This window comes from Phacochoerus africanus, chromosome 3 (genome assembly GCF_016906955.1).
Source record: "Phacochoerus africanus isolate WHEZ1 chromosome 3, ROS_Pafr_v1, whole genome shotgun sequence".
Classification (NCBI taxonomy): domain Eukaryota; kingdom Metazoa; phylum Chordata; class Mammalia; order Artiodactyla; family Suidae; genus Phacochoerus; species Phacochoerus africanus.
Window position 1 is genome coordinate 97,771,170 of NC_062546.1, and position 20,590 is coordinate 97,791,759.

A 20,590-nucleotide genomic window follows, 5' to 3' on the forward strand; every position below is an offset into this window, starting at 1 on the left:
AGAAATTTAAATACAACAATTTTCATAAAAATGGAACCATAACAAACTTATTAGGCTAAATAAATTTTCCACTGGGATCTTGTAATTTTAATAGAAAAGGGATTTAAAATATTTACTTTAGCGATTCACAACCTTATACCAACAAAGTATACCATTAAGGATCCTGAGATTTACAGTTAAAGATCAGCAGCCTACTGCCATGTCTAGGGCACGGTTACTGCTCACGAGGAGCAGCATCCAGGGGGCTGCTCTCATTTACCCCCAGCATCTCCGTCCCTCGGGTGCTTCCAGTCACACAGTGTCACCCTCTGGGTCATTTCTCTCTGCAAGTGTGAGGAGGCAGCATGAACGCTCTCTGTGGGGACCACATTGCCATCTCCTGCTTCTCTTGGTGGTAACATAGGAGTTTGAGAAGGAAGAGCTGGGAAAAGCTGTAAAACACTTCCTACTTTTCCATATAAGTGTGTGTGTACTTGTTAAAGGCAAACTTAATGCACAAGGAGATGCTGAAGGTCAGATGCTGGGATTAACTGTCATCTCTGAGTGCTGTGGCTCTAGGCTGGTCTCTTCACCACTTTTCTGGTTTCCAACTGTGGGACACTGAGCAGATACTGCTTTCATAAGGGAAACTTACTATTTTAAACTTGATGAAATTATGACAACTCAAAACATATGGGGTGCCTCTAAATTCTACTTAAAGGAGACTTCATCATCTTAACTATGTCAGGAAAGAAAAAAGGCTAAAAATCAATGATATAAGCAAGAAACGAGAAAAACAACAGCAACTTAAACCTGGTGAAAGTAGAGGGAAAGAAATAACGAGCAGAAGAGCAGAAAATAAAGGAAGAGAAAATAACACAACAGAGAGACAGCAACCAGCCTGACAATGAAGGACGAAGATGGACAAGCGGCACAAACGGGACAGGATGGGTGGAGGAGGCACAACTCCAGTGTCGGCGCAAAGTGTTAACCTACATCCCGCAGGCACTAAGTAAGAGCCACTGAAACGGCTCTGTGAATAACTCTGCAAATACGTCACATTGTCTGTCTGTGTGAAATGAAGAATTCTGAGAAAAGTATGACCTACCAAACTGGACACCCGAAGAAACAGTCCTATATCTTAATAGTCCCATGCCTATTTAAAAAATTGAATCTTTAGTTAAACATGATTCCACAAAAGACCTTCAGACCTAGGTGTGCTTTCAGAGACAACATCTTGATGCAACTTAGTGTGAAGAATATCCAATTAAGAGTTTCCATCGTGGCTCAGCAGGTTAAGAACCCGACTAGTTTCCACGAGGATGCAGGTTTGATCCCTGGCCTCGCTCAGTGGGTTAAGGATCCGGTGTTGCTGTGAGCTGTGGTGTAGGTCACAGATGTGGCTCTTATCTGGCATTGCCGTGGCTGTGGCTCCAATTTGACCCCCTAGCCTGGGAACTTCCCTATGCTACAGGTGGGTGCAGCCCTAAAAAGAAAAAAAAAAAAGATAACCAGTTAATTTACACTTGAGGTTCAACATTTCTTTTGAAAAACAGTAATGCCTGTTATAAATTAGATATGATGTGGGCATTAACAATCGATACAGAGATCTGTTTATTTTTTAAGTGTTAGCATTTCTAGCACAACCTATAGACCACTGGGCAATGGCAACACATAACTGAACATGATTATTTTTAAAAAAACAATGGGAGTTCCCACTGTGATACAACAGGTTGTCTTTGCAGTGCTGGGACAAAGGTTTGATCTCTGGCCTAGAACAGTGGGTTAAGGATTGTGCTTTGCTGCAGGTGTGGCATAGGTCACAATTGCAGCTTGGATCTGATCCCTGGCCTGGGGAACTCCATATGCTGTGAGGCAGCCAGAAAAGAAAAGAAAAGAAAAGAGAAGAGAAGAGAAGAGAAGAGAAGAGAAGAGAAGAGAAGAGAAGAGAAGAGAAGAGAAGAGAAGAGAAAAGAAAAGAAAAGAAAAGAAAAACAGAATGTAGCTGTTTGGCTGGGTTACATGCACAACTCCAAGTAATATAAAATAATTTATAAAGTTATGGAGAAATGATAAACTTGACTGTTTACATTATTTTCCATGCTGAACACACCAGAACTTTTCACGATTCCTCGTTCTCCGCCTACGACTAAAATCGTTCCTCTGGTTATCAGCCAACTTTTTCTTACCAGCTTCAGCCTCAAGTCCTGTAGCGCATTCCCACGGTTACATTCTCCATCCGCTGTGATCCCAGGGCACATGGTCTGTCTGTATCATCAATAACACTCAGTACTCAGGGCCCAAATCTGGTATTGTCTTTCCTCATTCACTAACCTCTAAACGCCGCAGGACTGAGGATCCTGTCATAGTCACTGCTGTTTCTCTGTCTGACACACTAGGTTCTAATCAACAGCTTGCATTTCAGATCCAGCCACGCTGCAGAAACAGTGCGATCGGGGACAGAACTCCACGTGCTCTGAAAGTCGAGAGCAAAAGCTGCTTATTTATCTTTCCATGAGTATGAGCCAACTGTCTTTTGGAGCCTGAAGGATGGCCACATGTGGTGCATTTAAATCTACGTTTGTCCTGATTGTAGGCATTACCCCTTGGTGTTCATACAATCAGAAAGGACTCTCATATTCAGGCTTTCTCTCTCCCTATCAGTGATTATGGTGAACTTAGGTAGGTAGCAGTCTGGGCCTCCTGACTTTTACTGACAGGAACTTTCTTTGGCTCTCAATGAGTTAATACAAGTCCCGCACCCAGCCAATGGCTTCCATAGCCCAACATAAAGAATCCCAGGATGGCTAAGCCTGGTGGCCCTGGCAGTTGTTCCACACGAAGTTCCCAGAGAGCCTGAAAATGACATTCCCCAGGGAACAGGGTGACAGGTCACCTTCACAAGGTCAACCTCTGGACACAGAGGAGATCCATGACCCTGGCTCTAATGTGACCAACTACTCCTTCAGAGCAGATGCTCTTGTGCAAAGCAGTTTCCCATTTGGCTCTGATTACCTTGAGATTAAGAATCTGACTGGATGTGAGAATGCGATGGAATTTATATCCAGAATTCACAAGATTCTTACACTACTTCATTATTTTAGGATAAAGCCAAAAAAATCATTGCTAAGATTGATGTCAAGGAGCTTACCACTATCTTTTCTTCTAGGAGTTTCATGGTTTCAGTTCTTATATTCAAGTCTAAAATTTATTTTGGGTTAGTCTTTAGATAGGGGTCTAGTTTCATTCTTTTGCATGTAAATGTCCAGTTTTCCCAACAAAATTTATTGAAGAGGCTGTCCTTTCTCCATTGTATATTTTTGTTGTAAATTAAATGACTATATATACATGGATTTATTTCTGGGCTCTCTATTCTGTTCCATTCATCTATGTTTGTTTTTATATACTAATAGCACAGTATTTTGATAGCTGTGTAATATAGTTTGAGGTCAGGAAGCATGTTGCCTACAGCTTTGTCCTTCTTTGTCAGCATTGCTTTGGCTATTCAGGGTCCTCTGTGATTCCATACATATTTTTAAGGTTGTTCTATTTTTATGAGAAATTCCCTTGGAATTTTGACAGGGATTGCATTGAATCTGTAGATTGTTTTGGACAGCATGTACATTTTAACAGTACTAATTCTTCCAATCCATGAGCATGAAATGTATTTCCACTTACTTACATTTGTCATGATCAATTTCCCTCACCTTATAGTTTTCATGTATAGATCTTTTACCTCCATCATTAAAGTTATTCCTAGGTATTTTATTCTTTTTGATGCAATTGTAAATTTAAATTGTAAATTGTTTTCCTAACTTCTCTGATACTTCATTGTTAGTGGAAAGAAATGCAAGTGATCTTTTTAAATGGATTTTGTAGCCTGCAACTTTATTACAGAGTCAGTTTTACTTCTTCTTTCCTGACTTGGATAGCTTCTTAGGGGTTGAGTCGGAGCTATAGCTGCCGGCCTACACCACAGCGACAGCAACGCAGGATCCAAGCCATGTCTACGACCTACACCACAGTGCATGGCAATGTCGGATCCTTAACCCACTGAGCAAGGCCATGGATTGAACCTGTGTCCTCATGGATACTAGTTGGGTTCGTTAATCACTGAACCATGATGGGAACTTCTTGGATGACTTCTATTTCTTTTTCTTGCCTAAGCACTGACTAGGACTTCCAATAGTATGTTGAATAAAGTGCCAAGAGTGGGCATCTTCATCTTAAATAATTTCTGAGCTTCTTTTCTCAATATCTCTTTCTGGAATGTCTATGAGTTGAAGAAATACTAATCAATAACTTTTATTAGTTGAATAAATATGAACTATTATCCAATAGAAGTATTCCTAATCTGTTCTATTATTGTAATGAATTCACTTACAATAAGCTAAAGTGGTGTATATGTTTAATACTTCTCTAACCAAGTATCTTATGAATATGTGGTTTTTTTTTTTTTTTAAATAAAGACATGTTAGAAAACTGTGCAGAATCTACTGGGAATTATTTCAAAATTAATTTCTGGCCACGTCTCCTTAAGTCAAAAATACATCTAAAGTTATGCTGGCTCACTCCACTGTAACCAGGAGGGATCCAGGTATCAGGTGTGTGCCAATAGATACCAAAGAAACAAAAAACATGAGCATATAAGACAGTTTTAGACTTCTAGGAAAAAACCCAGGCCTTTTTTGGTGCTCTAAGAATACATTAAGTCTTTTCCAAGTCTGGCCTTTGTTCTTGCCTGGACTGAGCATGGCATGATGGTCCCTCCATTCAGGATGACCCCACCTCCACTGCCCCTCACTTACCCTCAAGTCCCTGTGAGAAAGGAAAGGCTGCACACAATTACATGCTCCATTAGGACAAGAATGAAACCTGCCAACTCTGACCTGTGATTGTGTCACACCCCTGAGCCAGTGTGATGTGTGTGGAATGTGGCCCTGGTCAAAGGACCTCAGCTGAGAGCCACTGAGGGCTCTACTTAGACTCTGGCTGCACTGGGTGAAAATCTTGCTTATCAGTCAGGTGAGCTCAGAGGGCCTGCTCCGCTCTGTACCCGAGAAGCCTCAAAGAAATCACAAGTCAGGATTTCTTCAGGCCAGACAGAGCCAATAAGAGCTGAAAACTCATCTGCCTTAGACTAAGGCCCAAATCTGTCAAAACACATTGAGAGGATGGAGGTTTAATTCACGACGAAGCCATACCAGAACTGTGCATTTAGCTCACAATTCCAAAAGGCACGGAGTTAATAACTATTTCAATTGCACTTGCCATTAGAATAATAATCATAATAGCTTTCCATAAAAATGACTTGATTTTAATGTCTTTGCAGCTTGATCTGAACACAAAAACCCTGTCAATACAGTCAAACCACTTGCGATTATGAACAAGGAGAGTGGACTGGTGCTTCCTTTTAGGCTGTTTTTATAAATAATTACTCAACATGGCTCATCAAACATTGACTGAAGACTTAACTCTAGCAGGTACTGGAGCCTTGGGGAATTAAGAGCTGGCAGTGCTCACGTTTGCACAAGCTTTGTAATAAACCCAGTCTGATCGACATAGCAAGTGTGTGGGTTTGCCAGTCGAGGATTATTACGACATTAGGTAGGCAAGGACAATGAGGCCCAGAGAAGTAAGGAAGACCACATGCAAGGTCAACAGCAGGGCTGCAAACCCAGGGCCCTTCGCACTGACACTGACACTCTGCAACCAGGCAAGTTGGACTATGTCTCCCAGGAAGCAGAGGTGAGACCAGAAAAGCTGGAATTTGCACAGATAATCAGGCATGGGGTGGAAGGCAAAGGGAGGGGGTGCCTCCGTGTCAGTGGTGGGGCTGGGGCAGAGGCCAAGAGAGGACTTAGGAAGGGAGGGCCCCCATTGGGGCAACCAGGCAGAGGGCAGAAGCTAGACGGAGGCCAGGGCGTCACAGGGCCAGATGCTATCCTGCTGGCTGGAGGGGGCTCCAGCAAGGGTAGCAGGTCTCAGACAGACATGTGAGGTCAGCAAATGAGACACCTGCACTGACCAGCGTGGAGCAAGGCCTTGGCAGGACCGACTCATACATGGATGACAGGGGTGGATGGGAGTCTTGGGGGCCCAGCAGGCAGGGGCGGGGGGGTGGGGTGGGAGGGGTTCTGAGCTCACAGGAGAATTTTATGAAGATGGATCTACACCTTGTTCTAACAAAATACATGTCAGATGGGTGAAATATTTCACACAGAAGTATGGAAACAGGAGCCCTGCAAGGTTCTGGCATGTGTCACCTATTCCTTCGGGTGCTGCACTTGGTGCTCATCCTTACTGACCTGCGGAAGCTAGTTACCTGGTAAGGAAACCAATTTCTGTCCACTGTAGAAGGTACAGGTACCACCTCTCCTGCCTCTGCTTCTGAACCTGTTTTCAGTGCCCTTTGCCATAAAGGCACTGACGGTCAAACCTGTCATTTAGATTTTTAGGCTTGGAAAGACTTTCCTTAAGGCTCACATGAAAATGTAAGAGATATGTTGCCCAAACAACTGGCTAAAATTTAAAAGACTGAAAATGTCCAGGCAGTAGAAGAAAGGGAATTTCCATAGATTGCCTTCACAAACGAAAACTGAACAGTTTTCTGAAAGACAGTTTGTTAGTATGTCTTCAAATTCAGAAACACATGTACTCCTAAACTTAATACTCCCACTTCCAAGAATTTATATTCAGGAGGTAATCAGACTAGTGCATGTATGTATAAGGGAGTTTAAGTTCTAAATGTTGTTCAATGCGGGGAAGGGGAGGCTAGTAAGAAACAAGTTCCTTTTATAAAATAGATGTTAGCTACTTAAAAAAATGATATATCTATATGCACTGAAATGGGAAAAAAACCTCCATAACATAGTAAGTGTGGAAAGTGGTTTATAATGCAGCATATATAACATCGTACAACTGCTATGAAATTTGCACGTGTTTATAAGATGGGCACAGGGTAGGGTTTTAAATATGTTACTGAAATCTTGGGCTGGTGGCCTCAGGTGGTGTTTTAATTCCTGCGTATCTTGCACAATGCCTGACTTTTCTATAAGTATTTCTGTGGTCAAGAAAAGCAAAATACCTCTCATTAAAAAGCAAACAAACAACCCCCCCACACACAAAGATGGCAATAACAGTGATGGAAAGGCCCTCTTTCCTAAAGGTTGGCCTGTTTTCTAGTTTATAAAGACGGAGGCTCCTCTTTCTGTGTAGAGTGTGTAAAACGTGCAGTTTCTGTGTGGAGGCTCCAGAACTTCACCTGCTGGCAGGAACTTGTGCTCTTTTCATTGTGAGACAAGGATCTCTTCTAAGCCGCTCAGGGGCTGCTATGATGGCAGGAGGACAGCGCCCCTTCGGAGTGAGAGGATGCACCTCTGGCTGCATGGGATCTGGCCCAGGTGACATGCTGCCCGGCTTTCCAAGGACAAGCACCTGCACGTAAGTGACAGGACACTGCAAGTCGGAAAGGGGGCAGAGGAGTATGGCTAGTAAGAACCTTTACTTCAGTTAAGGAAAAAAGGGGATTATGGTACAGAAAGTAGCGGCCGTGAAAAGTACAAGGACCGTCCTGCACTGAGATTGCCTAGTTCCCAACTGTGTGGAACTGCTGCTGGCTCACTGGTAGTTGGGGTCAACACTGAGGCCTGGGACCAGGGCTGCAGTTTTGGTCCTGAGGAGAGGAGGGAGAGGGGCACTAGGGCTTACTGCTCTCTGTTGAGAGGCTGAATTCTTGGTTCGGCTATTAAGATCTGGGGGCAGCAGGATGCCCGTGCAAACAGAAAATGAGCTGACCAAGTATACACCATCCATACTGGGAGGGGTAGGGAGCAATGAGGTGCCACCACTTAGAGAGAGGAATTACTGGGGAAGAGCAGAGCTTCCCCAAGAGAAATGGGAGGAGCAATTTCCATTACAGTTAAAACATATCAGTTAAGAGAATCAAACAGTTTCACCCCAAAAGAAAACCAGTTTATGAAATATCCAACTCCTAACAGTGAAATGCACAACTGTATTCAGTTCTCCATGTGGACTGACAGTACAGCGCACGAAGACGACGCATTCTATCAATCTTGTGGGGCTTCTGGGAGGTGGTGTGTGAATGGCTGATGACACCATCCCAATGTGTTTAGCACCATGGCCAGGAGCTCCCACAGGGGGTGTTGGTGGGGCCATCAGTCCCACATAGGATCCTGGAGGGTGGGTCTGAGACCCCATCTGACCGGAAGGAGCCCCTGAAGACCCAGGTGGAAGCCACCGTAATCAAATTCAGAAGATGCCTCATATGAAATGCGAATTTCTGGAGTACATCAGACAGTTCTTGGGACAGTACTTTAGACTGTGTGGCTTCAGAGCTCACAAAAGACTTTCAACAGCCCTTGCCACCTGTTAGAAACCTTCCTGCTGCTCCTGCCCCATGTCAGAGGCAAAGGGGGCAGACAGAATGCCCCTGAAACCAGTCTCTCATCCACCTTCACTTGTGGGGTCAGAACCAAGGCCCTGGCAGAGGAACGCCCATCATGGCACAGCCGTGACTTCCCTCCATCTTGCTTGCCAAAGGCTACCATGTGGGACCCACTCTCTTCAGCCCACACTTTACTCCTTACTGAATGTGAGCTGGGCCATGCTGGCCCCTCCCACTGGCCCTCCTTGCCTGCTCTGCCTGAGTCACTAAGTCCAGACCTGAGATTCTCAGTGTGACTCATGGTGGGCCCGCACCACAGAGCCGGCTGTCCCATGGGAACACTCATGTCGCTGAGCACTGCGATGTCTCTGGAGGCCCTCCTGGCACCCTAGGTGGTGCTGGTTGTGTCCAGGTGACTCACCAGACAGAATCTGGTATGACTGCACACTGGAAGCCCTCTGCACGAGTCCTGAGCCCCCTGCCTACCTTGTGTTCCTAGAGCTTGAGCACATAGGCCCTTCTTAAAGGGAAGGAGTGGTTGGACACTATTTACCTGGTTCACCTCCAAAAACGGCACTGGCACTGCTTGGCAACATCAACACTACAAGGTTTCAATCTAAATAGGAGTTAATACCTACTTTAAAAATACTTTAGAAAGTGTTTTGAAGATATTCTGTCTTCTGTTTAAAATACATTACATTTTTGCCTGTTTTTAAAAAATATATCCTGGAGTTCCCGTGGTGGTGCAGCAGTAACGAACCCGTATATATATATACATGAAGACATGGGTTTGATCTCTGGCCTTACTCAGTGGGTTAAAAATCTGGTGTTGCCGTGAGCTGTGGTGTAAGTCACAGACGTGGCTCAGATCTGGCGTTGCTGTGGCTATGGTTTAGGGCAGCAGCTACAGCTTGGATTGGACCCCTAGCCTGGAAATTTCCATATGCTGTGGGTGCAGCCCTACAAAGAAAATAATTAAAATTATCTATCTATCTATCTATCTATCTATCTATCTATCTATCTATCTATCTCCTGAAATAGAATGTGAAATGTTAAAAACAATTTAAGATTTTTGAGTTTTATGATAGCAGATGTAATAGCTTTTACCCTAGCTGTATAACTAAGATTCCAGTAAGAAGTTTAAATCTTAAATTCAAAACAAGCAATGTAAGTGCTGGGTAGGGCAGCACGGAAGTTTATTTGATTAAATTACAAAGCAGGAGTTCCCGCTGAGGCGCAGTGGTTAACGAATCCGACCAGGAACCATGAGGTTGCGGGTTCAATCCCTGCCCTTGCTCAGTGGGTTAACGATCTGGTGTTGCCGTGAGCTGTGGTGGAGGTCGCAGACGTGGCTCGGATCCCTCGTTGCTGTGGCTCTGGTGTAGGCCGGCTGCTATAGCTCCGATTGGACCCCTAGCCTGGGAACCTCCATATGCCGTGGGAGCGGCCCAAGAAATGGCAAAAAGACAAAAATAAATAAATAAATAAATAAATAAATAAATTACAAAGCAAAAAATACATCTTATTTCTATTTTTTTTTGTCTTTTTGCTATTTCTTTGGGCCGCTCCCGCGGCATGTGGAGGTTCCCAGGCTAGGGGTCGAATTGGAGTTGTAGCCACTGGCCTATACCACAGCCACAGCAACGCGGGATCCGAGCCACGTCTGCAACCTACACCACAGCTCACGGCAACGCCGGATCCTTAACCCACTGAGCAAGGGCAGGGACCGAACCCGCAACCTCATGGTTCCTAGTCGGATTCATTAACCACTGCGCCATGAAGGGGAACTCCTATTTCTATTTTTAATTGCTGGAGAATGACTGTTTTTAGATATCTGGATAATTGAAATAATACTAGATAAATAATGAATGAATGAATTATTGAATGAAAAAAAGGTAAGTAAAGTAAATAAATAGGAGTTAGGCAATTGAGAGGTGGGGAAAAGTATCACTCAGAAAACAGAAGTCCAGGAAAACAAAAGCAATTGAATAAAACAATAAGCAGCTGAGACTGGAGCTTCCTGGTAGCCAAAGCAAAAAGTACAAATAAGTAACACATCTCTTATACGATAAGAAGAGTATAACAGTTCACAAAAGCAAATACATTTTTCTAGTACTGAACTCTAAAATGAATTTTTTTTTCACCTGAATTTTTAGATAAACATCGGTGAATGCACAGTGCATAAAAAACAAAACTGTAAATAATAGTTTAAAAAAAACTAAAAAGAAAAGAACACTCTGTGCCCTAAATTAACCTACACTAGAAACTGAACGCTCAAGTGAACTTCCAAGTGACATTTTCCAGAGCACAGAGACAGGAAGACCATGTCCTTGGGAGGCACCCTAAGCCTAACCCAGTGGGCCTCAAACCAACCTCTCAGGTAGGGGTCACCCGCCCAGCACCTCTTGTCACATATCAGGGACTTGTTTGTTATGGCAGAAGAGCCAGTCAGAGCATGGAGCCCAGCATGTCAGCAGCTGGCCAGTGTGCAGCATGTGAGAGCCCAGGGGATGGATGTTGCACTGGGGACAATATAATTTTCTTCTGGAAGTTAAATGGCCTGACAGCTTTCTTGCCAGCTACTCAGGAGCATGTCTCGGTATCTGCAGGAAAGGCATGGTGTCTCCTAACCACCAGCTCCCAGTCTGCAGAGTGTCTCACCAGGAGCCACCCCATCTCTTCCCCAGAACACAAGACAATTCCTCCCAAGATGGCTGGGAGTTGGTATGTTCTGTGGACAGACATGACTTACTGTCCCAGCTGCCCTAGAGGGATCCTGATCATGACCTTCACACAAGGCAGCATCCTACAGATGTACCAAGATGGGGAGCAGTGAGCTTGCTTGCTAAATCAGGCTGCTTAGCATGTGAGGAGAGGCTGCCAAGAAGGGCAGTTTCCTTTTGGCATATACACATGGGCCATTCTCAGCTCAGGCCAAAGGTTTCCTGCTTCTTGAGAAGGACACGCAGCGCCGCATGTGCACGAAGATGCCAAACATCCTGGGCAGGAGAAGCACGTCCTATCTCCACCCGAAGCTGCAGCTTGGTATTTAAGTGACTTGAACATAGTAAGGGAGGTCCTAGAACAAGGTCCAACAGTATTGTTTAGGTTTGCTAACATTACTGCCTTCTTGTGTAACCCTCCTACCCATTCCTAAAAACCCTAAGTGTAAGAATTTGAAGCCTGCACTTGCTGTTGGGGCCCTTTCGGCAGAGTGGTTCTCGGGATTTCAGGACACCTTCTTGTCCTCATGACAAGCACACGTGGCCCAGGGACAAACCAGAGCTGCATCAGTGAGCAGGACTGTCCAGTTGGATAGGCCCTGGTCAGGCACCCAAACAAGGGACCAGGGTAAGGGATGCTCACAGTAGTGCTGGGTGGGGTGACCCGACCAGGCTCAGAACCGCAGCCCAAGGGAGGAGGTGGCTGGATTTGGGTGTCAACATCAGCTTGGGCCTCTGGGGGTGGGTGAGGGGGGACAGGACACAGAAGCTGCAGATGGCACTCGTCCTGAACTGACTTACTGGTGCTGGGCATTCAAGTGGACATCAATGCTGGACACAGTAACCACCGGGCTTTTCCTCCTTTTCCAAGTCTGGTTCACATACTCTCTTTGCCTAAAATCGCCACCCAAAAGGCTGTGTAAGTCACTCTCACTGGCAGGTCTGGTACCCCCCACACCCAAAGCCCTCAGGTGAAGTCCTGACCCTGAGACCTTGAAGGCACCCAGCCTCTTACCTGCTGTGTCCTCACTGCTGGAGGAGCCCTCTGGGCTGGAGAAGCTGGGGGGCTCTGGAGGTGGGGCCCAGCCCTCAGGGGGCAGGCCCACAGTGTATAGGCGTCGTGCAGGCCGGACCTGAGTGTCACTACCTGCGGGAAGAGGCAAGGGAAGATGCCGTGAGACATTTACTTGATTCTCCAAATTCACCGAAGGCGTGAAATCACGGCCACAGATACCGATTTTTTGTGTGTGTCTTTTTAGGGCCATACCCGCAGCATATGGAAGTTCCCAGGCTAGGGATCGAATTGGAGCTGCAGTTGCCGGCCTACACCACAGCCACAGCAACACAGGATCCGATCCACGTCTGTGACCTATACCACAACTCATGGCAATGCCAGATCCTTAACCTACTGAGTGAGGCCAGGGATCAAACCCGCATCCTTGTGGATACTAGTCGGGTTTGTTATGGCAGAAGAGCCACTCAGCTGTATAACCAGCCAGGAAAAATGAATGAGCTATGATTATTTAAGTTCACATTAAGTTACTTATTATGTAAACTTCTGGGTTTTTATAATATGATGTAAAAACATAACTAATTCACGAGGAAGAAGTAGAAAATAAAAAGACTCCATATAACACACCCCTCATTATCACAACACGAATCTCAACATTGGTGAATAACCTTCTGGAACTTTTTTCCATATATGCTAACAACCCATATGCACTCTGTGTGTGTGTGTGTGTGTCTGTGTGCACATATGCATATGTGCACACAGACACACACACATCTTAATGGGATCACTCTACACATATTTTATCATTTTATCACATATTTATCATTATCATATTTTATAACATTTGCATATTATAATATTCAAAAGTTAACATGATAAAATATTAAGATATGTTTAAATCTACATAATCCTTTAATTGCTACATGATGTTCCATGTTATTGGCAAATTTAATTAATTTAACCACTGTCCTAGATTTGCACATAAAGGTTGAACTAATTTTCACTACCACAAGCAGCTGCTATGGCCACCCTTGTTACTTGACCACGTGGTCTCCTCAAACACACCCCTGGAAATGGACCTGTTGACCCGAACCATCCAGAAAAGCAGCTTAAGGTGCTGCCCCCAGGTCAACACTTCAATCTCCATGTTGTCATTCAAAACACAGCAATGTAACCTTCTTTATCCAACATAAGTGGGTGTCCCAATGAGTCTTTCACAGAAAAATGAACATTTAAAAAATGTATTTATTCATTTATTCATTCATTCTTTTTTGGCCTCACCCACAGCATATGGAAGTTCCTGGGCCAGGGATCCAAACTGAGCCACAGCTGCAACCTACACCATAGTTGTGGCCATACCGGATTCTTAATCCACAGCAGGAACTCCCTGAACATTTTATTTTAAAATAATAACCACAAGGGTTGAATGAAATGACTAATATATATACAACAGAATGTGTGGTTTCAAGACGTTTAAGTATAAAGACCTTGGAATATTTTCAAATTCTTCTGCCATCAATATATTTGATTCTCTTGAAGCTGAGATGCAAGAATGTAGTTCTTAAATTAATCTGATCTGCCCAGTTGTTCCTCCTGGAATTAAGGGCAGAGTTGGAGATGTGCTTTCAAGCAGTCTGTCCCCTATCAGGGAATATCTGGCCATTTTTCACAGAGTATTTTTGGAAACTTTTAATCAGCTAAATTTTTCTTAGTAAGGAAGTCAAACAGAACTTGGAAATGTTACTGTTCACTGAATTGTCAGGCTGTGGATGGGCAGCCTTGTGGCAGTGAAGCACGAGGTGATGAGGAAAAAGCTGGCCCAAGGCAGCACTGCCAGCCATGTGGCTGGCAGCCTGGGATGGAGACGGGCCTCCAGGCCTGCTTCCTCACCTCTTCTGGGTAGAGAGTACACATTGAGGTGTGGTCAGATGCCACGTCCCTACCTGGTGCTCAGCAGTCAGCAGGATGTGTGGTGCCCTACCTCTCCCCAAGCTCTATACACAAAGGACATGAAGCTCTTGTCGGTACTAAAAGCTGTAACTTCTCTTCTCTGTTATCATGTCCTTCAGACTTGGCCCGGACTCCTTCTGCCATGCAGGATTTTAAACTTTACAAGGTATACTTATCAACATTTTCTTTTATGCCTCTGGGCTGCATATGAGGCTTTACAGGGAAAAGCTGTCCCACGGTTCCTCCCAGCCCCGTGACGGTCCCCACTTCTCAGATTTATATTCTGGCTCCTCCTGGGATTTAGACCAAGTGCAGCTCCTGTCACTTTTCCGGCCAGCCCGCATACTCAGTGTTCTTCACCCTGCTGTCCCGCCCCCTCCCTCCTCAATGTCAGCTAGACTGTGGGTGCCATTCAAGTGGTGTCCCAACAGAGGTGCTGCCACCATGGAAACGTCCTACATCTGTGCGTCCCACACGCTGGCTACTACTCAAAATGCAGTCTGACTGGGGAACTGAGTTTTCATCTCCAGTTAATTTTGTTTAAAATGAAATAGCCGCCTGCAGACAGTGCTGCTGGTCACCCAGCTCCAAACCCACAGCCTCCATCCTCCAGCCCAGCATCTGGGGCCAGTTTTCCGCAGGCAGCCTCTTGCCCTTGAACTTCGGGGTTTTGCTTTCACTTGTCCTGTGAGCACTCCTGCACTTTCATCTAAGAACTCTTTCTTCTGGGAAATTCGACATGGTTATTTGTCTCGAGAAGGTGGACCTTACATCAAATCTTCTGTACAGGTATGTGCACACTGGTCATCTCTTGAGGTGACGCATGCTATAGAGGCCGGTTGTGTTGGTCTTTTCACAACAGACACCTAAAACAGGCAAGAATTTTACACCGCAGAGATGAGCAGTAAAGCTCTTGGGAACAACCCACAGCCTTCTGCTTCTATGCACCCATGTCTCCCAGCTGGATGCATGTCTCTGGACAGGGCTGGGACTCCCGCCTCTGTGACAGCAGTGGCGTTCAGCTCTGGTGCCTTCCCCATCAGCTGCTTGTACCCAGCTGGCCCCCACATCCTAGGGACAGGAGGAAAACAGCCCAGCGGAGGCCAAATAACCCAGAGGAAGGAAGAGGCAGCAGGGTTGGAGCACCATGAGCTAAGGCAACACCAAGGGTCCTGGTATGTAGACCATCCCTGAGGGAGGTGACAGAAAGGAGGGCAGAAAAACATTTGAAGGAACAGGTCTTGAACAATCCCCAAGTGGGATAAACATCACAGGCCCAGAGACCCAGAAATGTGGGGAAGTTGCACCGACGCACAGCCAGGCCGACTGCAGAGAACCAGCGCAAACACTGATGCAGTCATGCCAGCGAACCTGGCAGTGGCCAAGATAAATGGCAACTTCCATGATGAATGCAAAGTTTATAAACCTCCCATACTGTGTAAATAAAACAAAGTGTACATATAACAACGAAAAAAAAGTGCAGAACAGGAGTACCGGCTGTGGCGCAGTAGGTTCGAAAAATCTGGTGTTGCTGCCGGTCCGGCTCAGGTTCAATCCCTGACCCAGGAACTTCCATGTACTGGACAGGGTGTAGCCATAAAAAAGTAAAATAAAAATGCAGGGGAATGATGACTGCCAAATTCTGGGAAGACAAGAAAGGAAGTGGGATGGCGAGGGGATTTAAGGACTCCACCTACAGCGCTGTCATTATACTGGGACATAGCTGTCCTGTAACACTGTGTAACTTTAAGGTGTACAATGCAATGTTTCATTTATATGTTGCTAAATGATGACCATTGAAGGGTTCACCTCACATGGTTACATTTCTTCTTTGGGTGAGGACATTTAAGATCTGCTTTCTCAGCAACTTTCAAGTACTGTTAACTGTAGTCACCATGCCGTATGTCAGATTCCTGGAATTTATTCATCCCACAGCTGGAAGTTTGTGCCCTTTAACCAACATCCCCCCACCCCCCACCCAGCCGCTCTCTGTTTCTTCTGTTTCTATGTGTCCCTGTTTTTAAGACTCCATGTGTAAGTGAGATCACACTGTATTTGCCTTTTTCTGTCTGAATGATCTCATTCAGCATAATGCCCTCAAGGTTCATATATTACTTTTCTTAAATGACATGAAACTTTCGAGGAAGTATGACAAAACGTTAAGATTTGAAAGATCTATGTGATGATGGTTCAGAGGCATCTGTGGTATTATCAAGGTTTTAGAAGAAAATATTCACATCTTAATGGAAAACTTATTGCAGCTTGTATCAAAAAGAGCTTTTTGGGAAGTTCCCATTGTGGCTCAGCGGAAATGAATCTGACTAGCATCCATGAGGATGCAGGTTCAACCCCTGGCCTCACTCAGTGGGTTAAGTGTCTGGTATTGTCTTGAGCTGTGGTGTATGTTGTAGCTGCAGCTCCGATTGGACCCCTAGCCTGGGAACCTCCATAAGCCGTGTATGCGGCCTTAAAAAAAACAGCTTTTCAACATTTCTATGGTCAACTCCAGACATGTAGACATTTCTATAAACAGTATGTACACAGCAAGACAAACTGAGGCCATGCAGCCTGCCTGACAGACCCCCCCAGCCACCCCACTTGCTATTTTTGTATGTTTTAAAACCTTGTGCCCCATGCACATTTTGGAGCTGCCAGAGAAAGACCTAATTTTCCTCTACTGTAAAAAGATATTTAAAATGAACTTGTAATATTCCTCTTTAAAAAACAATTAAAAAAATTTTTATGGCCACACTCATGACATATGGAAGTCATATGAGGCCAGGATTGAATCTGAGCTGCAGCTGCAACCTATGCCACAGCCACAGCAATGCCGGATCCTTAACCCACTTCCCTGGGCCAGGTATCAAACCTGCAGCTCTGCAGCAACCTAAGCTGCTTCAGTAGGATTCTTAACCCACTGTGCCACAGTGAGAACTCCTAACATCCCTCTTTTATGTGTATCTAAGGAAATCTAAGGTTCACAGCAACTAGATACGTACCTTCATCCATCTAAAATACATTAACAAGCTCTTAGCTCAGTCAGAAATCCTAAACCAACCTTTTTTCTTCTGGAACTCTGACCTTCCTCCAATTCTGCCCTAATACAATGATTTTAACACTTCACACTTCCCAAATTTCATTCTTTTAAAAATTTCTATGCTACTAAGTTCCTATTCTTTCTGAATTATTACAATTAGTAGAATGCAATTGATCAAAATAATAATTACTTTTGATAATTATTCAATACAAAGTTAAATCCTTTTGGAAATGAGTCTCTTAATTAGAAGAAAGAAACATGGAAGAGATTTATTACTGGTATAATAAATAAGTCAGGGTTCTAACATGCATTTCAACCTATTTTTCATTTTTACAGAGACAGCTGCTGAGAAACTGAACACATCAATAAGTACATGACAGTGTATAGAGTTTTTTCAATAGCAATGTTACTTCATTTAATTCTTTCTGACTTACACACTAAAAATCACAGAGAAATCCGTCATAAAAGATTCTTTTATTTATTTATTTATTTATTTTTATCTTTTTTTTGCTATTTTTGGGACGCTTCCACGGCATATGGAGGTTCCCAGGCTAGGGGTCTAATCGGAGCTGCAGCCACCGGCCTGCGCCAGAGCCACAGCAACGCAGGATCCGAGCCGCATCTGCAACCTACACCACAGCTCACGGCAACGCCGGATCGTTAACCCACTGAGCAAGGGCAGGGATCGAACGTGTAACCTCATGGTTCCTAGTCGGGTTCGTTAACCACTGCGCCACGACGGGAACTCCTGAGATTCTTTTTAATAATCAGCTGATAACTCAATTATTTCCTTCAATTTTGCTCAAAGCAAAGAAATGGAAAACATCTGACCTGTCATTAGAATAACTGTCACCCATCATTAGAATAGTTCACTTTCTTTACTCAAGGCCTCTACCAGGTCCCAATGTGGCTTCTCCACCCAGAAGACCCTCCTTCTGTAAATGGAGAGCAGCAGCCACGGAAAACAAGAGAACAGCCAGAGGACATGGGGAGGGTCTCTGTGACAGTGGCCTGTGGCCTGGGGCAGCCATGGAGTCCTGGGGTGTGGGGCTGGCTCTGGGAGGCGCCCAGCACAGCCAAAGGGATGCCCACCAGCAATCACGATGCCGACCAGGCCTCATTGAGCAAGTGCCTTCATTGCTGTTTCCCCCAGCCCAGGCATGAGAGCAGGTGGGTGGGAAGCATAGAGGATGGGGGAGCAGCCCAGAGGACACTGAGCCCAGAAGCAGGGGCAGCTACCTAGCAGATAGATCTGCCTGTACAGCATCCAGAAAGAAGCCTCTAGAGCTGACGGCTGGCAAGGGGGCCAAGAGGCAGGTGGGAGCCCTGGCAGGCCAGCTCCATGCGCCAACAGAGGGCAGACCCTGGGTCTCTGGGGAGTCTTCCCAAAGTGAATGCTGGGGACCTCAACCTCTCTTCCACCTCTGAAGAAGCACCAATGGGATCACAGAAATGAGGAATAGCGCAAGTGTGGCGACAGACTTGAGAAGATCACGGGGAAAGCAGACCAAGACCGTTAAGACACGGAAAATGAACTGGAAGAGGAAAAGGTGTGATCACCTGGGAGCCCCAAAGTCTGATGACCCTCAGGATGACAGCACAGAAATCACCAAGGAAACAATTTTTAGCCTGATTCTGCACTAAAAGGGCCCATGAATACCCAGTATGGTGATAAAAACAGACCCTCACTGAAAATGCAGTGTTAGATTTCAATTCACTGGGTGAAAAAGGAAAACCTAAAATAATCCCAAGGCGGTGAAAAACCAATTCTATTCAACGGGACTGAGAATCAGAATGACACCCGACTTCTCAACAAGTCAAGCCTTCATTCAAAACTATGAGCGAAAATGACTTCTAACTCAGAATTTCAAACCCTTTGAAACTGTCAAGTGTAAGAATAAAATATTTTTTTTGGATGTTCCTGTGTGGCTCAGGCTGCAGTTGCAGTGCGGGTTTCATCCTTGGCCCAGGAACTTCCACATGCTGTGGCTGCGGAAAAAAAATAAACAAAACAGAAAAGAAAAGGAAAAAAAATATCTTTTATAGAGTTGCTATATGATCCAACAATCTCTCCTGGATATATCCTGACAAAACTCTAATTTAAAACGGTGCATGCACCCCAATGTTCATAGCAGTAGTATTTACAATAGCCAAGATATGGAAACAACTTAAATGCCCACAGACAGATGAATGGATAAAGAAGATGTGGTACACACATACAATGGAATACTACTCAGCCATAAAAAGAATGAAATAATGCCATTTGTAGTAACATGCTTGGATCTAGAGATTATCATACTAAGTGAAGTAAGTCAAACAGAAAAAGACAAATACCATACGATATAACTTACAAATAGAATCTAAAACATGACACAGTGAGAGTTCCCGTTTCGGCTCAGTGGGTTAGGAACCTGACTAGTATCCATGAAGATGCAGGTTTGATTCCTGGCCTTGCTCAGTGGGTTAAGGATCCGGCATTGCCATGAGCTGTGGTATAGGTTGCAGATGCAGCTCCTATCCAGTGTTCCTGTGGCTGTGGCTGTGGCTGTGGTATAGGCTGGCAGCTGCAGCTTCAATTTGACCCCTAGTCTGGGAACTTCCACATGCCACAGGTGGGGCCCTAAAAGGAAGGAAAAAAAAAAAAAAGACACAGTGAACTCATTTACAAACTAGAAACTGATTCACAGACATAGAGAACAAACTTAAGGTTACCCAAGAGGAAAGTGGGGGAGGGGGGTGGGGATAAATTAGGTGCTGAGAATTAAGAGATACAAACTACTATATAGAAAACATCACTCATATCTGGAATCTAATATACAGCACAAATAAACCTTTCCACAGAAAAGAAGTGCATGAACTTGTGGTTGCTAAGGGGGAGGGAATGGGATGGACTGGGAATTTGGGGTTAATAGATGCAAACAATTGCCTTTGGAATGGATAAGCAATGCGATCCTGCTGTATAGCACTGGGAACTATATCTAGTCACTTGTGATGGAGCATGATAATGTGAGAAAAAAGAATGTATATATGTATGTGTGACTGGGTTACTTTGCTGTACAGTAGAAAATTGACAGAACACTGTAAACCAACTATAACAGAAAAAATAAAAATCGTTTAAAAAATGTAAAAAAAAAAAAAACAGATAAACACCAAGGTCCCATTGTACAGCCCAGCAAATTATATTCAATATCCCGTAATAAACTATAATGGAAAAGAATAGGAAAAAGTAATCTGAAACCAATTTTTTTTTAATTCAAAGTTCCCCAAATATTTATCTCCCAAGTCCACTTCTCAGGAAGCTACTAGGGAATGTGTTTGAAGGAGCAAACCTAACAAGGGAAAATCAAGGAGGTCCAGGGGGCTAGAGGCACCTCCGCAGGGTGGAGGCGGGGAGGGTGCAAGCAGCGGAGGAGACAGGCCAGGCAGGGTCAGGACCACAGGCAGAGAGGCTCCAGAGGGAAAAATGGCACGGCTGACTGTAT

At 44.6% G+C, this 20,590-nt stretch overlaps 1 protein-coding gene across 3 annotated transcripts in view; it reads right to left on the minus strand.

Annotated features, from left to right (window-relative positions):
• The window catches only part of ERICH1 (glutamate rich 1), a 50,222-nt gene that overhangs the window by 12,675 nt on the left and 16,957 nt on the right, over positions 1–20,590 (minus strand). For all 3 annotated transcript variants that reach the window (XM_047772225.1, XM_047772227.1, XM_047772226.1), the window contains exon 3: positions 12,125–12,256. In XM_047772225.1, the coding sequence (XP_047628181.1) occupies positions 12,125–12,256 (132 nt within the window). The remainder of the gene's footprint in view (positions 1–12,124; positions 12,257–20,590) is intronic.